At 44.3% G+C, this 15,987-nt stretch overlaps 1 protein-coding gene across 1 annotated transcript; it reads right to left on the reverse strand.

The window, feature by feature from the left end:
• Positions 1-4,199: 4,199 nt before the first annotated feature.
• Positions 4,200-15,787, reverse strand: MESD (mesoderm development LRP chaperone). Its single transcript, XM_003784583.3, has 3 exons — positions 15,568-15,787; positions 7,585-7,817; positions 4,200-5,926 (listed from the first exon to the last, which is right to left on the reverse strand). Exons 1-3 carry the CDS (start codon positions 15,772-15,774, stop codon positions 5,668-5,670), a joined length of 699 nt encoding a protein of 232 aa, XP_003784631.1. The 5' UTR covers positions 15,775-15,787; the 3' UTR covers positions 4,200-5,667.
• Positions 15,788-15,987: the final 200 nt, after the last annotated feature.

The following is a 15,987-nucleotide window of genomic DNA, read 5'->3' on the forward strand; positions in this document are numbered from 1 at the left end:
GCACCTTAGCTGCTGAGCTACAGGCACCAGCCACATATACCTAAGGTGGCGGGTTCGAATCCAGCCTGGGCCCGCCAAACAACAATGATGACTGCAACCAAAAAAAATAGCCAGGCATTGTGGTGGGCGCCTGTGGTCCGAGCTACTTGGGAAGCAGAGGCAGGAGACTGGATTGAGCCCAGGAGTTGGAGTTGCTGTGAGCTGTGATGTCACAGCACTCTACCCAGGGGAACAGCTTGAGGCTCTGTCTCAAAAAGAAAAAAAAAAAAGAAAGAAAGAAAGAAAGAAATGAGTATAATTGTGATGGATGTATTAATTAAAAAACAAAAATTAAAACAAAAGATTTTTTTCCTGAAATTCTGGGCCCCCAAAATGTGGACACATATGCTTCATTATATACAGGAATGCATTACACAGAGCAAAATACGGTGAAATTATGGTACAGCAAAAAGGTAGGAATACATACAGCCACTAAAAATGGTGATCATGAAGACCAGGCAGCAATGTGGAACCCCAAGGGTGAAAGGCCGAAAACAAAATAATATTTCTTTTTTTTTTGAGACAGAGTCCTACTTTGTCACCCTCGGTAGAGTGCCGTTGCATCACAGCTCACAGCAACCTCCAACTCTTGGGCTCAAGCGATTCTCTTCCCTCAGACTCCCAAGTAGCTCTGACTACAGATGCCTACCACAATGCCTGGCTATTTTTAAGGCTGGTCTCAAACCTGTGAGCTCAGGTAATCCACCCAGCTCGGCCTCCCAGAGTGCTAGGATTATAGGCGTGAGCCACCATGTCCAGCCCAAAATTCTGTTTCTGCTGTGATGACAGGTATGTGAGTCTAGCATTCAGAGGTTGTAGTCTGAAAGGAAATTTGGCCACAGGAAAATGGCTTGGATAGCTGGGACTGTGTGTTGGTAGACAAATTTCTTCCTCCTATAGAGAACTTTTAACATTGCTGTGATTTTATTTTAATACAAATAAAGATTTCAGTTCTTACTCTGAAAGCAACAACCTGGGCTTTCAAACATGAAGAAATAAACACCAACCAAAGCCTGCTGCTTTAAGACAGATCAGCCCCTGCTCCTTTAGGCCAGGGAGTCCTCAAACTTTTTAAACAGGGGGCCAGTTCACTGTCCCTCAGACTGTTGGAGGGCCAGAGTGCGGGCCCTGGGAGGAGTCAGCTGCTAAGCAGGACAGGCAGTGGCAAAAACACCCGGTGGGCCAGACAAATGTCCTCGGTGGGCCTTGTGTGGCTCGCGGGCCGTAGTTTGAGAATGCCTGCTGTAGGCCTTGCCCAAACCCCATCAGGGCCTTGCTTTTATTTATTTATCATAGAAGATTTTTTATTCTTAAAATACTGCATTAAAATATTACCTATGTCGATTACTGAGCTTTGCGATGCTCCTTAAGTTGTATAGCAATTGCCTCTCTCTTGTCCCTGAGTTCCCCCCCTGCCCAAAGCCACATTTTTCACAGCCTTTCCTCCTGCAGCAGGTGCAAGAAAGAAACAGTTACTACAGAGACAAGTGACACAAAGAGTATCCCAGCCATTCCCTCCCTGAGAGAAGCAGAGCTCCAAGGTCCACTGCTAACGTGAGGGTCTGACAGTCATGAGTAGGTACAGCTCCCTCCCCCACTGGGAAGAACCACAGGTTGTCCCTCTCCCTTTCCAGCTCAGCTATAGAAAAGCAGAGAGAGGCAACATTCAGCCCTGGAACTGTAGCTCCTGGGAGGCAAATGTTGCTCAGATAAGGAGGGGAAAAGGTCAGGAAGAATTTACCTAAAATAATCGTGTAGGCCAAGGTCTTGGAAAAGCTGTGTCTTCTAAGTGTGATAAAGAAAGAAGTGATATCTATCCAAATATTTTGAAATCAGAGAGTAACAACAAAAGAACATAGGATACAAATACAGATAAATCCTGGGGAAAAAATATAATCCAAGCTAGAGATTCTCCATTTGTACTTTTTGAGTTATAGAACTTAATAAAAACAGCTCAAAGATGAGATTAAAAACTGAATGACATTTCAATGTGGTAGCTCAATAGCCTACAATCTCAGCACTTTGGGAGAACAGCTTGAGGCTAGGAGTTTGAGACTGGTCTGAAAAAATTTAAAAGTTAGCTGGGCATGGTGGCACATGCCTATAGTCCTCGCTACTCAGAGGGTGAGGCAGGATTGCCTAAGCCCAGGAATTTGAGGTTTCAGTGAGCGACTCTTGAGCTTAAGAGATTCTCTTGCCTCAGCTTCCCAAGTACCTGGGATAACAGGTGCTCGCCACAAGGCCCAGCTATTTTTTTTGTTTTGTTGCAGCTGTCATTGTTTTTTTAGCTGGCTCAGGCCAGGTTCAAACCCGCCAACCTTGGTGTATGTGGTCGGCACCCTACCCACTGAGCTACGGGGGTGCTGGCCTTAGTTTTTTCTTTAAGATATAGTTATTTTTATTATTTTTTGAGATAGAGTCCTGTTCTGTGGCCTGGGCTGGAGTGCAATGGCATCATCATAGCTCACTGCAGCCTCAAACTTCTGGCCTCAAGTATCTTGCTACCTCAGTCTTCCAAACTGCTGTGTTTATAGGGATGTGCCAGAGTGCCTGGCAAGATACCATTTATTTTTATTTTTGAGACAGAATTTTATCCTGTCAGCCCAGGTAGAGTGCCAAGGCATCACAGCTCATAGCAACCTCAGACTCTTGGGCTCAAGCCTATCTTCTTGCCTTGGTTTTTCATTTTTAGTAGAGATGGGGTCTTGGTCTGGCTCTTGCTCAGACTGGTCTCAAACTCCTGAGTTTAAGCAATCTGCCCATCTCAGCTTCTCCGAGTGCTGGGGTTTATAGGCATGAACTGTGCCCAGCAGATAGTTTTTACATCTGTTAAGTTGCCAAGAGTGATGCCCAGTGCTGGCCAGGCCAGGAGACCCACTGCTGCTGAGGGTAAGCTGACAAAACCACATAGGAAATCAATCCGAGAAACATACCAAAATGCCAAATTCTGCTTATTCTAACAATTCCACTACTCAGAATTTACCTTTCAGGTATAAATAAAAGCTTACCAAAATATTTTCTACAAAAATGTTCATTGTAGCATCAAGTACACTAACATAAAAACCAAAAACCTGAGTGTCCATCAGCAGGGACCGTGCAGGTAAACAGTGTTTCAAACCTCACCAGCACCCTGCTCGGCAACCATGCCACGGTCCACTACAGTCCGCACAGCTGACGTGTTCCTCAGCTCACATGCCACACCCACCAGTGCCACCACCCCCCAACCACATCTCCTATCTTTCATGCCCACCCCACTGTGGCATCAGGCAGGGTATTCTGAATTTCGGCAAGACCATGGGCACCCCTTACCTCTTTAGCTCTCCTCCAGCCTTCCCAGAGCCCCGCCTTGCCTACTTCTAGCCACTGGGCCCAGCAGGACTGCTTCCCCTTGTATTCGTCCTCCCTGCTCCTGCCCCAGCCATCAGGAAGCTGATGGGCACCCCTAGGTGAGACCCTACCACCCCAGCTGCTCTTCACTCTGTGCTTCCTGCACGTCTCACAGTTGCTGTCTGACCTTATGTGTTATTAATAATTGTCTTTCCCATCAAATCATTAGTTCCATGACAGTAAGGTCTGCCTCTACTGTCCCTCGCACCTCATATATAACAGACACTCAGTAAGTATTGGCTGACGCAGGTGTGCACCACACAGGAAGTGATGACACAGACCTGTGCTTCTCAGTTAATAGAACGACCAGGAACCATGCATACATTTTGACGTGGAAAGGCTTGTAGGGCTGGGCCTGGTGGCTCAGGCCTATAATCCCAGCACTCTGGGAGGCCAAGGCAGGTGGATCACCTGAGCTCACAGGTTTGAGACCAGCCTGAGCAAGAGCAAGACCCCATCTCTAAAAACAGCCAGGCATTTTGGCAGGTGCCCGTAGTTCCAGCTACTTAGGAGGCTGAGGCAAGAGAATTGCTTGAGCCCAAGAGTCTGAGGTTGCTGTGAGTTACGATGCCACGGCACTCTACCAAGGGCGAGAAAGTGAGACCCTATCTCAAAAAAAAAAGGGGAAGGCTTGTAGGTGTGAAACTTTGGCCCCCTTTTGTTGAATTACCCGATAAAGACAGTTGCTCTAGACAGGACCATTATGGCCACACGTAACGGTAACCCAAGAAACTACCCTCAGAAAAAACAGAAGAAACTAGGGACAGGGCTCCTTTCAGCTATGGTTTAATTCAGGTGCCACCACCAGGGTGTGGAGTCCCCGCTGCTCACACTGGCTCCACTCTCAAACAGGTCTCCTTTCCAGGGGCTGTGGCCACATATCCCCCTGGCTCAAAATACACGAGAGCAAGAAACATCTTCCCAGCTCCAGCAACTGACCCCGGGCCTGCCCAAGGCCTAGACCATACAGGCTTCAGCCCTGAAGCAGGCATGGCCTGGAGGCTGTGGACTGACAGAGAGTGCAGAGGATGTGGCTTATTAAGGGAAAATGTGGAGTGGTGCCGCAGTACAGGGAATAGATGCGGTAAAGTCGAAACACATACACCCCATCATAAGGTGGTAAATGAACTCTTTTCTTGATGGGGCTCAAACTGTTAACAGTAACTTCCACCAGGACCAGGTGGTGGCAGCAGGGAGGACTTCACTCTTCACCATTCTTTAAAATGGACAGCTTCAAGTCATGTACATGTGCTATTTTTAATTCCTTAAAATTACAATTGAGTTTTAAAAATGATTTTAGTTCTTAAAAACAACACCTGTATATAAATGTTCTCTTATTCAGAATAGGCTACAATGTATGAATAGCAAAATCAGACATTAACAGTAGCACATGGTTTAGTACCACATGGAAACACCACACATTTAGGCACTTATCAAAGAAAAATGCTTAGAAATAAGTGAGGTTACCAAGTCTTCTGCCACACCCTGCAAAGGATGCTGCTGATCCCTCAAACTGTCACATTAAATGGGACCTGTGAACCTTGACCAGCATTACTCTTTCCTAAAGAAGGAAACAAAACAGGCTTTAAGGACACATAAAACCCGGCAGGGACACCACAAGTTCTATTTAACTGATGAGTGCAATTCAAGTCAAAGAAATTCAAAGTAACTACTCAGGGTTTCCAAGAGCCATATTTTCTGTTCACTCTGCCTGCAGAGACCTGGGATTACTCACCCTGGCCTCCTGGTGTACACTAAAGTATCAGCTTGCTGCAGGACTACCAGAGTACTTTTACCCTGCGAGCAATGAACAAGATGTTTGTGGCAGAAGAGCCTGATTCAATTAAGAGTTTTAAAAACTTGTCTGCTATCCTTTAAGCTAACAGAAAATAAAAAGCATGAAAACAGCAGGCTACCCAATCCAAGCAGGTGTAGGAAGGATGGGCATGGAAGCTCAGCACAATCAACAACTCAGCAAGTCTAAATGGGAGGAAGCAACTCACTCGAGTGTCTACGTGAGGTGTTTTTATCATAAATAGGAATCTGTCTGTGTCCGATATTAGAAATCTTGTCTTCTCATTTGAAGACTTTTAACAGTAATTCTTATACTGACCAGGTGGCAGACCATTTCTAGAAGAAAGAAGAATGTCACCTGGTGTGTGGTTTCCTGTGCCTGTCCCCACCCATGAGCCTGGCAAGCTGTGTCCATTTGTTCATCTGCAGAGCACCATGGCTGCCCCATCACAGCTCTTCTCTTTTATCCCCTGGTCTATTGCCTTCCTTGGAAGCCCGAGATTTTGAATCTCCTTCCTTCTTCTTTTTGCCCTTGTCTTGCTTCGTTTTATTTTTCTCTTTGCTTCCTCCTCCTTTGCCAGGGTACACCTGTCCCTCCAGAGTTACGTCAGCACACCTGTCTTGACTGACCAAAAAGTCCTTAATCTCCCAGGCGTAGCTCCCATCACGAAGCATGAAGATTGCACGGTCTGATCCCACAATGAACCTTGGCAGAGAGAAATGATCATATGGTTAGCATATACTAGTAAGTTGCTAAAGGGTCACAGTAATTCTGTGGCACTTACCAAGAAAATAGTTCATTCCGCCTTCTTCTACATGAGTACAGAACAAAAAAATAGTATTGTCCAAGGCCTAGTAGCTACCGATAGCTAATGTTTTAAAACAGTAGTTCACTAAACTATTAAACACCCAGCTCAGATCAAAACAGAAAAAAACGTTGGCTGTTCAGTGGTGTAAATGGATGTTCGTGTTAACAGAGAGCATGAGAAAAGCTTTTAGGGTACTGCAGAGATAGTACAGGGGCTGCTGCTGGGGGGCGGGGGGGAGGCTCCCATTCACGTCCGCTTCATATTCTAAGGTATCCAGTTAAAGGTTTACGCAACAAGACTTATGCTGATAGAAGGCTGAAAACCACTGGCCAGAGGCCCTTGATGAGCTCAAGAGGACACTCGGCTACTGGACAGAAATCCTAACCCCAGAGGGTAACAGCAGGCAGCCTAGCCTGCTCACACTTTGAAGACCCCAAGGAGCAAGGAGGTGGAGAATGGGGTCTGGGAGGACCACTAGGTGGCCAATGGGCGTTTCTGTTCCCAAGGGATTAGGCCACAACGTCACCCCCCTCACCCCCCATTTATAACACTCCCACCACTCTGACAACAATGCTACTTCCAAACCAGTCCACCAAAAGACATTTGTTCTCTTTAAGTGTCTATCTAAGCTAATGAAAGCATTCAGCTAGCTTGGACATTACCTACAGACTCTACTTCATTTCATCACTTTTATATTTCCTCAACTAAGAGATCTGAAAATCCCAACTTTCAAAACTGTTGTTGAACAAAAAAAAAAAACAGACTCCTGGGCTCAAAGGAGTAGGGCGCCAACCCCATGTGCCGGAGGGTAGCGGATTCAAACTCAGCCCAGGCCAAAAACTGCAAAAACAAAATAAAACAAAAAAATAAACAAACAAACAAAAAAACCCAGACTCCTTAAAATTGTAACTCAAGTTTCAGCTTAGGAGATACCAAGGGGAGAATAAAGAACTGTATCTCAGTACTATATTAAGCTGTCCTGGCCAGACAGAGTGGCTCATGCTTATAAATCCAGCACTTCTGAGAGGCTGCGGTAGGAGGACTGTTTCAGGCCAAGTGTTCAAGACCAGCCTGAGCAAGAGGAAGACCCCATCTCTACTAAAACTTTAAAAAATCAGCCAGGTGTTGGGGGGGAGGAGCTGCCGATAGTCCCAGCTATTCAGGAGGCTAAGGCAAGAGGATCACTTGAGCTCAAGAGTTGGAGGCTGCAGTGAGCAACCAATGATGAAGCCATTACACTTCTACAGGGGCGACAGAGTGAGATTCTATCAAAAAAAAAGTGTGGTCCAAACTTTTGTGTATGTGTGAACACAGCTACAGACAAAAGCCTTCTCCATTGAGCAGAAACTTCTTAAAAAAGCAAATTGTCACTACAGCTTTGACCAGTAATAGATATTCTTCTTTAAAGAAAAAAAAATCAATGAATTAACTTAAAAGAAGCTATAGCTAGGAAAGGCCCAAGGCCCCTGGGAGTACTGCCAGAAAGGAGCCCTGCTACCGCCTAGAACAAGCCCCAGTGTGGTTGCAGCCTCCTCCACGGGGGCTGGAGCTATACCTCTGGACATCGTAGTTGGCATTGAACAGACTTCCCTGCCAGAGGCTTGTAATCTCCTCTGTCTCCTTCTCGCTGGGTTTTCCTGACACAGTGACAAACATCATGAGCGTCTTCCCCTTCTTGGTCATTTTCAGTATGCTTTCAGGCTTGCCCGGGTCTAGCTTGGAGAAGTCCACAGGTGCAGGGGGCCTCTTATGCTCTGGGAGGTCTCCTTCTTCAATATCGTCATCTTTCTGTGGGGTGCATCAAACGTATCATCAGAAACTTGATTTTCAACCGCCATAGGCAAAAACACCTGCTATGACATCAGGTGCGGGCACACGCCGTAAGTTATGACAGAAAAGGCAAATTCAGGAGGTTTCTTTGTCCACTAGACTTTCAAGCAAAGTCTAAGTTTGGAGCACCACTTACAGTATGCACTGCTCAGGTTACCAATCAGAGAACCACATATGATACATTTCTAGAGCTTTTACACTCTCAAAAGAATCTATGAAGCAAGACAATTAAGTTCACCAACTTATCCTAGAAAAAGTGCTATATATCTCACTGCTGAATGTCACTATAGGTCACCTTCAAGGTGCTCCCCTTGGGAAGCTGTGCACTGATGCCAGCACCTAGTCTACCCTTCAAAGCAGTTTTGGAATTCTTTTTCTGGAATGGCCATCTGAGCTGTTGTTATACAAGGTTGAACAATTAAATCTGCGAACTCATCCTAGAAAAAGTGCCATGTACCTCACTGCTGAGTACCACTACAGTCACCTTCAAATTACTCCCCATAGCCATCTGGTGACCATAGTGATAATCAACAGTGAGGCACGTAACACTCTTTCTAGGATGAGTTCGTGAACTTAACTGTTTGACCTTTTATTTGTGAATATGGTGAATTATAAAAATGGTCCTATTCTGGTATAGTCACATGATGAAATACTTCACAGCAATGAAAATGAGTAAGCACTGATACACACAACAAGTCTCAAAAATAATGAGTGACAGAAGTCAGGCACAAAATAAGATATACTATACAATTCCATTTACTTGAAGTTAAGAACAGGCAAAACCAATCTAGGGTGACAGAAACTAGGACAGTGGTTGCTGGTGGGAGGGTATGAGGTGGGAATGATTGAGAAGGGACATGAGAACTTTTCTAGGGTGATGGATGTCAAAGTTTACATTTTGACAGGGGTATAGATTACACGGATATATATCTACTTGTCCAAACTCATTACAGTGTATACTTAAAATCTGTTTCAATGATTAAGAGGACGAAAGAAATGTGCATTTGATACATACCTATTCACCTAAATAATAACCACTGTATAAATATATTCGTTTTATTTTTTAAGGTTAGTCAAGTGAAGCAGTGGGTGTGGAGAAGGAACAAGGAATCTGTTAACTGGTTATGATCAATTAGTTGTAAACACCATTGCACTCAGACCAGCCTGTATGAAAATTCTCAACTCTACTGAGTAGGTTTGCTTTCTGCAGTGGTAGGAACTAGCAGCTCTGAAACTATCTTCTGTGACAGCGAGGCTTGAGCAAAGGAGTATATACACTAAGCATGAGAGCCAGGTTCCTCACTTTTGAGAAGAAAGTTAACAAATATGAAAGGGGAAAGAATGTACCCCTTTAGGCTAAAATTGAAGGCACCAGAAAAAAACTCCTGGTTTTTAACAGATTAACAAATATTAAAGTGATGAAACATTCAAAAGAACCTAGAATATCTTCTTGCCTTGCAAAGGAAGAGAGTGCTCAAAAAAGCATGGAACATGATGGGTATGGTGGCTCACTCTGTAATCCCAGCACTTTGGGAGGTGGGAGGATCAGTTGAGGCCAGAAGTTCAAGACCCAGCCTGGGTAACGTGGAGAGACCTAGTTTCTACAAGAAATTTATAATCAAAATTAAAAAATTAGCAGGGTTTGGTGGTGCATGCCTATAGCCCTAGCTACTCCAGAGGCTGAGGCAGGAGGATTGCTTAAGCCCAGAGTTTGAGGCTGCAGTGAGCCATGATGATGCCACTCAGGCTGGGAGACAAAGCAAGACCCTATCTTTAAAAATAAACAAAACAGGAATCACCAAGCATAACATGTCAAAATGACAAAGAGGCCAACTTGAAGCAGCTTTCATGAGCTCAATATGGAATAATCTGAACATCAAAATACATAGTAGTAACGATTTATAATCCCTCAAATAAAATAAGAGCCATGGAATCCATGATATGAACAAATGAATAAATTACCTACACTAGAATACCAACCAATAAACAGAATACAGACAGACAGATAAAAAATACTTAAAAGAACCAGGTTCTGGAACAAGTTCCTTGGAGAAAAGGCTAACGTGGGCAACAAGGAGCAAAGTGTTGACTGACACGGGCCACAGCACAGACAAGCCTTGGAAAGGCTGCCTGACACACAAGGACACACACCCTGTGATTCCGTTTCTCGGAAATGCCCAGAACAGACACATCTGTCCAGAAAGAAAGTATACTAGTGACTGCCTACGGCTGCCTGGAGTTGGGAGAAAAAGGGGGAGGAGTGATGGTTTCTTTTCCGTGAGATAAAAACATTCTAAAACTGACTGAGGTGATGGTTGTACAACTCACTGACCATATTAAAAACCACCAAAATGTACACTTTAAATGTGTAAATTGCATATGGAATGTGAATTATATCTTAATAAAGCTGTTATGGAAAAAACCAATCAAAAATACTGTTAATAAAAAGTGAAAACAAAAGATTCTATAGCAGAGGTTGAAGGTGACCTGCTATGAGACCTGGGCCCTGGTTTCAGCTCTATATAACTAGCTGTGCGACTCTGCATATCAGTCCTTACTCCCTGAGGCCTGTTTCTCAGCTACGAGTTGAAAAGTAGAATGACTCGATCTCTGAGGCTCCAGCAGTGTGACCACACATAACATACTAACCATCTCAACTCTGCCACCCTCCCAACTGACCTGTTTCTTCCTCATTTTGCTTTGAAAGAGCCGCAGATAGTGACTTGTAGTCAGGAACACAGGCTGTGCAGTCAGATGGATTTAGGTTCAGCTCTCTACCTCACCACTATGTGGCCTTGGGTAAATTACTTAGCACCTCTGAAAGTAACTTTCCTCCCCTACAATGAGTAGGTGAGGAGTAATAATAATACCTACCTCCTAAGATTTCTTCTGAGATTTAACAAGTTCAAGGTAAGCAACGCTCAATATTGTATATATGGCTAGTACACTACTCATTCATTAGGCTCTTGTACTCTGGACTCCACACACAGTCACCCTACAGAAATTACACTCTCAAAGCCACCAAAGAGCTCCTAGATATCAAATCCACAGGTTGTTTCTGTCTTCATTCTGTCCTACTTCTCCACAACATCTGTTATGGCTTTATTAAAACACTCCAAGACTTCTAGACTTAGTTCAGTACCTAGAATATTTGTATTTTTCAAACTGATTACACTGGCTCAATGCCTGTAGCTCAACAGCTAAAGCGCCAGCCACATACCCTGGAGCTAGCAGGTGTGAAACCAGCCAGGGCCTGCCAAACAATGACAACTACAACCAAAAAACAGCTGGGAGTTGTCGTGCGCACCCATAGTCCCAACTACTCAGGAGACTCAGGCAAGAGAATCACTTGAGCCCAAGAGTTTGAGGTTGCTGTGAGCTATGATGCCACAGCACTCTACCTAGGGTGACCTAGTAAGACACAGTCTCCAAAAAAAAAAAAAACCAAATTGACTTCACTAATGTTCACAAAATTAACTCAGGGGGTCACAAAGGGCATTTCTTTTTTAATGAGAATATAATTAAATAATCATAATTAGTGTATACAGTTAAACTGTTCCAAGAAACTTTAATTTTCATTTTATGTCTTTGTGTATGTTTCAGTTACAGGGAAAAAAAAATTGGAATCAACACCCCAATGGCCTGGAGGACATTATGCTAAGGAAACTAGGCCAGGCCCAGAGACACAAATGCTGCCTGTTCTCCCTCACTGTGTGGGACCTACAAAAACTGTGCTCCTAGAAGCAGAGAGGAGAAGAACAGAGGAGGATGGCTAACTGGGAGGAGGAGTAAGTTTCAGCACTCTGCAGCACTGCAGGGTGACAATAGCTAACAATGACTTATCATGTACTTGCAAACAGCTGAGAGAGAATTTTGAATGTTCTCAACACAAAGCAATGATAAATGTTTGAGGTGACAGATATACTAATTACTCTGATTATTACACACTATGTATACTTAATTATCGAAATCCCCAAACTATGTATAATTATCAAAATCCCACTTTGTACCCCATAAATATGTACAATTATGTGTTAATTAAAATAAAAATTGCAAAAATATGGCAGTGCCAAAAATGTATACATATCGTAAGTGATGTTATCTGTGCATCCGATGTATAGACTCTGAGCACCTCTTGTAATTGCAGAAGTCAAACATGACTTGTATTCCTCTTGTCACAGCACATATTGCATATTACAATTTAATAATTGAATACATGTGAATACATTTTTTTAAAATCTTCTGTAGTACCCTAGACGTAACTGTTCAGTTCTACTTAGTTCCAAGGCATCCCTGAGTAATCCTATCTGTTCTTAGCACTTTCTCCGGGCTGAAAACAAGTCTCACCTCAAGGCAGGGCTGGAACCTGGCCCACCAAGTCAGTCCCTCCCTAGACCCAGCCCTGATTCCAGGCCAATCTTGCATTTTCAAGTGGCTTCACAAGGTTCCCATTACTGTTTGTCAAAGTCAACAGCTACAAACCTGAGCTGCCCCTTCTTTCTCCCATGATCCTTAATAGTAACTACCATTTACAGAGTAGCTACTATGTTACAGGCACTTCTGGGACATTACCACCAACCTTTAGGGCAATCCTAGGTCTTCAGTTAATATATGAAGAAGATGAGGCTCAGAGGAGGTAATTTATTCGGTTTACTCACATGCTAGTAAAGGTAGCCATGAAGTGCAAACCCACATTTCTGACTCCAAATTCCCCCATCTGCCCCTTCCCATTACACCCAGTTAGCATGATATAAAATAAAATAACTACCTTTGGTTATTTTTCTATGCAATTGGGACTCAGCATTAGTTCTAACACAATGAAAAGAGTTCTTACCTTCTTCCCACACACGTAAAGTATAGCCTCTCACTGAAGCACTGATTCTCACACTACCAGGGAAGAATAAGGTATGTATCTGGGGACTGCCACTGGGGGAAGAATTACTGCTTCCTACAATAAAAGCACCCACAGAGATGGATATGCTCTCCTACAGAAAAATCCTGGCTGCTGGGGAAGGGTGCTCACGTTTGCAGAGTGTCTATAAACATCAGCTCATTTAATCTACATGCAGGTTGGATGTTATCCAGCTGTACAGATACCTGAAACTAGGGACAAACAGCTAGCCAGGGGCAAAGTAAGGTTCACAGTCTGCCCTTTTACTACATGATGCTGTCACCCTCCTGTTCACACAATCAACCAACTACCAAGTCCTGTTACGAACATAAAATCTCTCCCATTTCTCCGTCCACTCCACTCCAGTAGCTTCTAGTTCAATCCAAGTCTTCCTTATCTTTCACGTATACTTCTATTCACCAATGTGTATGGCACTGTAGTAAAATGTTTCAAACAACAGGCTCTCAAGTGACAGAATTTTGAAACTTGGCTGGCTTGCTGTGTGACCTCAAGCAAGTTATTTAACTTCTCTGTGCTCAATGTCATTTAGACAGGGATAAGTACCTCCCTCATCAAAGGGATCAAAGGATTAAATGAGATAACGTGTTTTTCTATGCCTTCAGATTCTCTCCCATGAAGATAATGCCATAACCCGGGGAAATGCTTAATAGCTACTAAATGAAATAATGAACAAAAAATTCCATCTATGCTATGATTTCAGCCATAAAAATTACGTCTGTATGGTACTCAAAAAGTGAAAATGTTTTGAGATAAGGTTAGGGATGACCAACTACTGTATGAACATTCTAGTATTGTAATATTTGGGTAATACAACTTTTCATACTCACCAGACCAACATATTTCCTTTTAAATAAAGTACAAACTCTGTAGCATTTAAGACCTGCGTCCCACCTACCATCCCATTTTTACCTGTCGCTACTTTGTTTCAGTCTATTCCTGCTAACTAAATGATTCAGCACAGCTACTGCCTCCTGAATTTTATACTATTCCATGTTCTTAACCTGTCTGCTCAGTTAATCTTTGCAACTACTTTAAGATGGATACTACTAACACCTCCATTTTGCAAAAGAAACTAAGGCACAGAGGAGTTCTTTGCTAAATTTACAAGTTTAAGTGATTTGAACTTAAGCAATGTTAACTCCAGAGCCTTGGCTGTTAACCTCTGTGCTCTTCTGACCAGGTCGTACATTCTCAGGTCATGCTACTCTGTTAGAAATGCCTTTCTCCCACATTTCCTTAGCCTGTCTAACGTGCTATTGCCCCCCCCACATTTGCCTTGTCCTAACTAAAATGCCATTTCCTTCCTGAAGTCCTTTGAGATTCCCATAGCACTTTCTTTACATAGCACCCACCAATTTCTACTTGTATTACAGTTTTTATTGTTTTTTATTTATCTTTGTTTTTCAAAGCAGAGTCTTGTTCTGTTGCCCTGGCTAGAGTGTTGGGGCATCATCATAGCTCACTGCAAACTCAAAACTCCTCGGCTCAAGCAATCCTCCTGCCTCAGCCTCCCAAAGTAGGTGGGACAACAGGCACCCACCACACCCAGCTATGTAGTAGTTATTTTAACTGTTATCTACAAGTACTTTTCCTCATGAAGTCCTTGCTCATCTATGCAGCACCCTCTTCATCTAGCTCAGGGTCTATGTATTTATAGGGTTAAGATTTCCCATTAAGATGATGTTTTCACTCCAGCAGACCTAAAGGCTTTACTTACTAGAGTCCAGAAAGAGACAGGGAGATTGTAAGGGAGTGGTATATCAATGGGGAAGTTTCCTTTTCACGTTCAAATCTACTCCAATCTTTACATCAGCTGCTGATAAAATACATGGAAACACAAGCTTGCTTTCTTCTAGTCAAATGCATCAGGTGGTATTTTAAGCTCATGCCCACAACCAACACACACATAGATAATTACAAAATAGCAAAACGTCAGTGTTGTAAAGAACCATCCAGTAAACCTTCTCATTTTGCAGATAAGGAAACTGAAGCCCAGAAAGGAGACATGACCCTGTACAAATCACCAGGACAGCATAACCACATTGAGAGGAAAAGGCAGCAACATGTTTTCAGTCAACTTTACCCTAAAAGCTTACTACACATTCCTTGTAACTGCCCACTCTACAGCATCGAAGTAACAAACCAGAAACGTGTCATTCATTGTTCTTTAAAGGAAAAGTGTGAGCTCTATGATAGACCCATTGGCCTCACAGCCACTTGCTATCCCCACTTCAATAAAATAAATCCACCAACACCAACAAAATTACAAAATTTCCAACAGGGACATATACCAAAATGGGAAGCCTAAAATTCTATCGACTTAGGAGACGAGAACTCTCAAAGCTGAGATAACCCTCTCGAAAAATAATAATCGCAACCCACTCAACCCAAAACGAAGGGGGAAAAGAGAAAACACTCTTCAGTAGTCGACTGGGAGAGGTCTCCTTCCTTGTTTGCAGAGGTCCCTGGCCACGCGGAACAACACAGAGGCGCCTAGGGCACTGAAGGGAAAAGCAGGGCTGAGTTGCTGACCCGTAACTGGAGTGGTCCAAGACGCGGTGGCAAGTGGAAGATAACACTGAACGAGGGGACCGGGGCAAGGGTTGGCAGGACGTGAGGGAGTCAAAGGCGATATGGAGGGTCAGCGATGGTCAGTAAGGATTCGTAGCATGAGCAGAGATTTAGGGGGTCAGAAGACAGAAACGGGGGCAGAAAGATCCCAAGAGCGAATGAGCAAAAAGGTCAGTGGGAGCGGGGTCCGGACAGAGAAGAGGAGGGTGTGCGCGCGCAGCGGACCTCCCACTGTTCCAGAAGACGCGCCATGTCCGCATCATTGTAATCGCGAATATCCTTCTTCTTCTTCCGGGGAGGTGGGGTAGCCTCGCCAAGTGTTCCTGCCGGGCCTTCGGCAGCGTAGGTCCCAGGCGACGGCAGCAGCAGCAACAGCAGGTCAGAGACACAAAGCAGCACGACTACTGAGCGAGCCCAGCTGGAGGCAGCCATCTTCGCCGTGCCGCCCCTCTGACGGCGGCGCACGGGATTCCGCTTCGCCTACGCTCTGGCCCCGCCCCTTGGACGCCAGGTTCCGTGGCCCCGCCCCCGGCCCTCGCTGGCCAGCCGGGCTCCGCCCCGTCCCATTTCCTGAGGCCCCAACCTCTGGAAACCCTGCCTCCGTATCTTGGCCCCGCCCCTCTCCGCGGGCTCCTCCCCTTGGTC

This window comes from Otolemur garnettii, unplaced genomic scaffold (genome assembly GCF_000181295.1).
Source record: "Otolemur garnettii isolate 467f Iridium unplaced genomic scaffold, OtoGar3 scaffold00011, whole genome shotgun sequence".
In the NCBI taxonomy this organism is placed as follows: domain Eukaryota; kingdom Metazoa; phylum Chordata; class Mammalia; order Primates; family Galagidae; genus Otolemur; species Otolemur garnettii.

Coding starts and splice junctions, on each gene's coding strand:
- MESD (XM_003784583.3), bottom strand. CDS start 15,774: ATGGCTGCCTCCAGCTGGGCTCGCTCAGTAGTCGTGCTGCTTTGTGTC. Junction 7,818..15,567: donor GTCTTCTGGAACAGTGGGAG/GTCCGCTGCGCG, acceptor TGCACCCCACAG/AAAGATGACGATATTGAAGA. Junction 5,927..7,584: donor GCCAACTACGATGTCCAGAG/GTATAGCTCCAG, acceptor CTCTCTGCCAAG/GTTCATTGTGGGATCAGACC.